The sequence below is a fragment of the Oncorhynchus mykiss genome, chromosome 18 (assembly GCF_013265735.2).
Source record: "Oncorhynchus mykiss isolate Arlee chromosome 18, USDA_OmykA_1.1, whole genome shotgun sequence".
Lineage (NCBI taxonomy): Eukaryota > Metazoa > Chordata > Actinopteri > Salmoniformes > Salmonidae > Oncorhynchus > Oncorhynchus mykiss.
This window is the reverse complement of record NC_048582.1, coordinates 19,112,673-19,119,030: the sequence shown is the minus strand read 5'-3', so window position 1 is coordinate 19,119,030 and position 6,358 is coordinate 19,112,673. Positions and strand designations below refer to the sequence as shown.

Here is a 6,358-nt window from a genome sequence, read left to right as displayed (position 1 = left end):
CATGTCATTATGTATCTTCATCAGCCCCTCTAACCTCTTTTTCTCTGCCTTTTCCTTCTCTTTTCTTTCCTTCTCTCTCTTTTTCTGTTCTAACTTCTCCCTCTTCTTCTCAGCCTTCATGACTTTCTTCTGCTCTTTCTCTCTCTCTCTTCATCTCTTTCTTCTCCCTCTTTTTGCTCCTCCTCCTTGTGTTTTATCTCCTTTCTCTCTTTCTCTTCATCTTTCAACTTCTTATTCAGTTTCTTATTTTTCTCTTTTTCCTCCATCTTCAAAATGGGATTTTCTGCATTTGGTTCATGAGCAGAAAGCCCACTCTTCCCAGGATGGTTTCTGCTCTCTCTGTTGAAACCTTCCCAATAGAGCACTTGGAATGGGCACAATCCGCCTCACTCTTCAATCCCTCCCTCGGGCTCACCTCCTCAGTGACGCTCCTCTCTTCACTCTCAATTTCAATGCCTATCCAATGATCCTAACAGGAAGACATTGACTCTAGATGTAATATTGTTCCAATGTAGCACATTCAATACACAACTGAGTGATCAACATACAATGATGGCCTCATGGGGCACCCCATTAGATTTTACAATATCTATAGATGTTCCTGGGTCCATACTAAAAGTAATACAAATGCTAACCCTAGTGAGGGGTGATGTTTTATACTATGAGCAAAGAGCAGCAGGGTTGGGGTCAATTCCATTTCAATTCCAATCAAAAGACTCTAAGATTCCAATTCTCTTCAACGCATTGAATTGAAATGGAAATGACCACCATCCCTGTAAAGTAGTAAGGTGAAATTCGACACCTACCTTTGCCTCTTCCAGGGTCCAGGGCCTGGGTTCCTCATCCTCTGACCTGCATATGGATGCTCCAACTCTAACAGGCATCTTAGTGACTACGCAGATCAGAGGGTTGGGCAGCTCATCATTGCGGGTTGCCAGAGTTAAGTTAGCATCTGAGACCAGCTGTTGAGCGTGAGGGCAGATATCCACCTCCACAGTAGTGCCCCTTCCTTTCTGATCTGGCTGCTTGTGGTCCTTGTCATGGATGCATGCCAGGCTTGGAGGAAGTGCATGGACAGGGCTTTTATCACCCATCATTTCCTCTCTCTTGACAGTGGATGCAACTGCACTTTCCTCTATGTCAACTGAGCACTCTGTGGTGTTCTCAACGGTCTCCTCTGGCTGTTTGTGGTCAATGTTGTGGGTGCAGGGCAGCCTTAGAGACAGTGCTGTGGGTGCAGGAGGACTTTTTTCAGCCAAAAACTCCTCTTGGAGGACAGTGGACACGGAAGCGACTGCTTCACGGGCAACTGGACACTTGCTGGTGCCCTCTACTGCCTCCTCTGGTAGTTTGTAGTCATTGTCAAAGACAAGTTGCAGGCTTGAAGGCAGCACTAAGGGAAGACCTGTGGCTGCTGATGGATCCTCTCTATTAGCAACTGATGCCTCTGCGGCGACTGAGCACTCAGTGGCTTCCTCTATCGTCTCCTCTGGCTGCTTATGGTCATTGTCCAAAACGTGTGACAAGCTTGGAGGCAGCCTTGGAGCAGGGCTTTTATCCAGGTCCTCTCCCTGGACAATGGATGTGCCTACAGCGATCTCTGTGGCAAGGGAGGACTCGGGTACATCCTCTTTTTCCTCCTTGGTCAGTTTGTGGTCAGAGTCACAGATACATGGCGAGCTTGGAGGCAGTGCTGCAGGGTCAGGAGGGCTTTGATCAGCTCCCATGTCCTCTTTGAGGTGAGTGGACACATCATTGGTTGTTTCACTGGCAACTGGACACTTGTTGGTTCCCTCTACTGCCGCCCCTGGCAGTTTGTCGTCAAAGACACGTGGCAGACTTGGAGGCAGCATTGGGACAGGGCATTTAGCTGCTGATCTGTCCATTCCATCAACAGTAGCTGTGCCTGAAGTGGCCTCTGTAGCAAATGAGACCACATAGGATTCCTCTACTGTGTGCTCTGGAGGCATTAAGTCATCGTCAACGACTGGTGGCAGGCATGGAGGCAGCACTGAAGGAAGAATTGTAGCTGCCCATCGGTTCTCTCTCTTGACAGTGGCTGTATCTGCAGTGTCCACTGTGGCAACTCGGCACTCCGTGGCTGAAACAGCAGGCTGGGAGGTTTCCGGGACTTTGAATGAATTGCCAATGAACCGCTGAGCCAGTGGTGGGAGGGAGAAAGGATAGAATCTGTCCTCTTCCTTGATATTAGATATTGCCACTGGAGAATCTGAGTCCTCAGTGGTTCCCTCTACTGTCTGCTGTGGTGGAATGGAGTCATTGTTAAAGAAGTGTGGCAGGTATCGATGCAGCATTGAGGAAAGATGTGTATCTGTCGACAAGTCCTCTCTTCTACCAGCAGATACATCTGCTGTGGCCTCTGTGGAAACTGGGCACTCAGCAGGGACAAAGTAGGAAAATACAATGAATCGCTGTGCATCCTGAGTGCGTATGACCAATGGAGAGGGGGGATGCAACATGGTTGGTATTGGCCTCCGATTGGTGAAAGCCAGTGGTGGGAGGGAGTCAATACAGGGAGCCATGAACTCAGTGAGTGGACGTTTGGTCACATCTCTCACATTCTGCAGGAGAAAAGAAACAGACATGATGAAAGTGATCACATTCAGTACATACATTCTTTATGAGTGAACTCTATTTACTTTTACATCACATATACAGTGCCTTCGGAAAGTATTCAGACCCTTTCACTTCTTCCACATTTTGTTACCTCAGCCTTATTCTAAAATTGATTAAATAATTTTTTCAGTCATCAATCTACACAAAATACCCCATATTGACAAAGCAAGAACAGAATCGTTCCAAATTAATTTAAAATAAAATAATGGGAATATGCTTTCGTATTCAGTACTTTGTTGAAGCACCGTTGGCAGCGATTACAGCATAGAATCTTCTTGGGTATTACGCTACACACTCGGCATACTTGTGTTTGGGGACTTTCTCCCATTCTTCTCTGCAGATCCTCTCAAGCTCTGTTAGGTTGGATGGGGAGAGTTGCGGCACAGCTATTTTCAGGTCTGTCCATAGATGTTCGATCCGGTTCAAGTCCGGGCTCTGGCTGGGCCACTCAAGGACATTCAGAGACGTGTCCCAAAGTCACTCCTGCGTTGTCTTGGCTTGTGCTTAGGGTCGTTGTTCTGTTGTAAGGTGACCCATCGCCCCCAGTCTGAGGTCCTGAGCGCTCTGGAGCAGGTTTTCTTCAAGGATCTCTCTGTGCTCCGTTCATCTTTGCCTCGATCCTGACTAGTCTCTTAGTCCACGCCGCTGAAAAACATCCCCACAGCATGATGCTGCCACCACCGTGCTTGACTGTGCCGTAGGTGCCAGATTTCCTCCAGACGTGACGCTTGCAATCAGGCCAAAGATTTCAATCTTGTTTCATCAGACCAGAGCATCTTGTTTCTCATGGTCTGAGAGTCAATGGGTGCCTTTTGGGAAACTCCAAGTGGGCTGTCATGTGCCTTTTACTGAGGAGTGGCTTCCATCTGGCAAATCTACCGTAAAGGCCTGATTGGTGAAGTGCTGCAGAGATGGTTGTCCTTCTGGAAGGTTCTCCTATCTCCACAGAGGAACTCTTGTGCTCTGTCAGTCACTATCGGGTTCTTGGTCACCTCCCCGACTAAGACCCTTCTCCTCCGAATGCTCAGCTTGCCGGGCGTCCAGCTCTAGGAAGAGTCTTGGTGGTTCCAAACTTCTTCTATTTAAGAATGATGGAGGTCACTGTGTTCTTGGGGACCTTCAATGCTGCGGACATCTGTTTCTCGACACAATCCTGTCTCGGAGCTTTACGGACAATCCCTTCTACCTCGTGGTTTGGTATTTGATCTGGCATGCACTGTCCACTGTGGGACCTTATATAGACAGGTGTGTGCCTTTCCAAATCATGTCATATCAATTTCATTTACAACAAGTCCAATCAAGTTGTAGAAACATCGAAAGGACGATCAATGGAAACAGGATGCACCTGAGCTCAATTTCGAGACTCATAGCAAAGGGTCTGTATACTTATGTAAATAAAGTATTTCTGTTTTTAAATGTAATACATTTTCAATACAAATGTAACACAGTTTTTCGCATTGTAATTGTGGGGTATTATGTGTAGATTGCTGAGAATCTTTATTTTATTGAATCCATTTTAGAATGAGGATGTAAAGTAACAACAGTGGAATAAGTAAAGGTGTCTGAATACTTTCCTAAGACCCTGTATATATCTAGTGTCCTCTCAGATGCTCTGCACCAGTCTGTACCAACCCTGGGTCTTCTAGCTAACGGGTCAACTAAGTGTAAAAATACATGCACTACACCCAGCACAACATTTGACATTTTAGACATTTAGCAGACGCTTTTGTCCAGAACAATTTACCGTTAGTGCATTCAACTTAAGGTAGCTAGGTCAGACAACTACATTATCCTGATTTGAAGGTCTATGAGAGATCGCTTGGTCTTGTTATTTAATTTTTTTTAAAGACAAGGCAACCATAAGAACTGAGGACTATGTACATAACAATACTCAGAGACATACACAATACAACACAAGAAAAGTTATCAGACAAAATACTGTTAGCTTACGTTCAATGGCATATCGCACATTTTGCCAGTATATTGACAAATATTTGATTTAATCAATTTTGTTCAACAGAACTCTAGTCGACTTTGTCAAAGTTGGTCTTGTTACCTCCTCAATCAGGCTTGGCATTTTCCTCGTCTCAAACCAAATCCTCTTCATCTCCTTCTCCTGCTCCCTCTGGATCTGTCTCACCAGAACCAACCTGGCTCCCAGCTCCATCATGTAGTCTGTCTGGATCTCCCTATCCTTCAACTGACACTCAGCCCTCCTCTGTGTCAGCGTTGACCCTCCATGTCTTCCTCCTAGCTAACAATAAGTCTGGAAAATACATAACGTTGTAGTAAGTGGTGTGTTGCTAACCAAAGAATAATACATCTCTTTACGATGTGCTCACATTTCTTCCCCTTTACTTACAATTAAGCAAGTGACAATCCCATTCCAGAGATGATTACGCAATAGGCCTATCTGAATTATTAGTAAAAAGTTGGCTACTGGAAAAGCGACCAAGTTCAAATGAATCAATTTGGCTGTTCCTATCATTATGTGCACAATATCCTTCATGACATCTTCATTGTGATGCAAGGCGTTGCCATTGGAGATGAGAAAGCACAACATAGACTTTAACAATCAAACTTCAGGCTCTCTCTGTACCTTACTATTGAGCCTTATTCAACCCCCTCATGTAACGCCACTCCATATTGGCCCTGGTTCTCACAAACCACACTAATCACTTATATAATATCATTCAAAAAGGTTTTGGGGGAAGAAAGTGACTATTTCCATCATGGACCAAACTTGTTGTACAGTTTCATCTATTTGAATCACTCCAGTCTTCTCTTTGAGTGCCTCTGAGTGCAACTCAATTTAATGAGGTCTATCAATTCAACCATTTGAAATGGATGACCATTTAGTCAAGAAAATCTGAATATTTTTTTAAATTAGCAACTACAAGTTAGCCAAGTTCGCCTACTTGTTTTTTACACAACCTACCCTTGTGTTACATATTTATAGAGATAATTGATTACATGTATGTTGGGGATTAACACAGAGATGCGGTTTTCTTTCATCAATAGAATGTATTTGCCTTTAGGCTGGCTGACTACAACAACTGTAACATGCCATCTCAGTTGTCAGGATGAACAATTTTCTCACAAAAAAAACTGATTCAAGCAAACTGTCTCTCGTCAATAGTTTCACTTGTCACCATGATTGCATGTCAGGCCTACTTAAAGGGTCATGTTAGTACACAAGTCATTTAAAAAGTAGTTATTCTTCAGAAACATAGTTAAACAGTAAGTTATATTACAACCTACCTCTCAAGTAAGCAGCGTGTTCTCTTGCTAATGAAATAGGACATGAATAATCTGTCAGTGGTTAGTTGAATCAGTCTCTTTGCACTGTTCTGTTTGTCTGTGCAACAGCTAACCTCCAGAATCAGAATCTTGTGATGTCACAATGAAGGCCCCATTGCTATGACTACCCACAGAAGCTCTCATGTGTAATCAAATGCTAGAACAATTCCCTTTTTTTTAACCTGTTGAGCACAGTCATATGTAATATTTACATTGAATCCATGTAACCAAATGTTTTATTAAAATAAAATGCTCTACCTCTTATTAAATTGTTGACCATTCATAGTACAGGTGTTTTGCCTATTTCAAATTGAATATGTTTTAGATTTCACAACTAGCATCCAGGTTTACTTAGGTTATTTGTTTGACCTTAGCCTTCCGCTAATGTCAGTGTTGCTCATCAAAATCTTCATCATTAATA

General features: G+C 43.7%; 1 protein-coding gene across 1 annotated transcript; it reads right to left on the bottom strand.

Annotated features, from left to right (window-relative positions):
• Positions 1–268: 268 nt before the first annotated feature.
• Positions 269–6,012, bottom strand: LOC118941065. The gene is made up of 4 exons (XM_036951418.1): positions 5,899–6,012; positions 4,694–4,903; positions 807–2,582; positions 269–469 (listed from the first exon to the last, which is right to left on the bottom strand). The coding sequence occupies exons 2-4, from the start codon at positions 4,805–4,807 to the stop codon at positions 269–271; spliced, it is 2,091 nt and encodes a 696-aa protein (XP_036807313.1). The 5' UTR covers positions 4,808–4,903; positions 5,899–6,012.
• Positions 6,013–6,358: the final 346 nt, after the last annotated feature.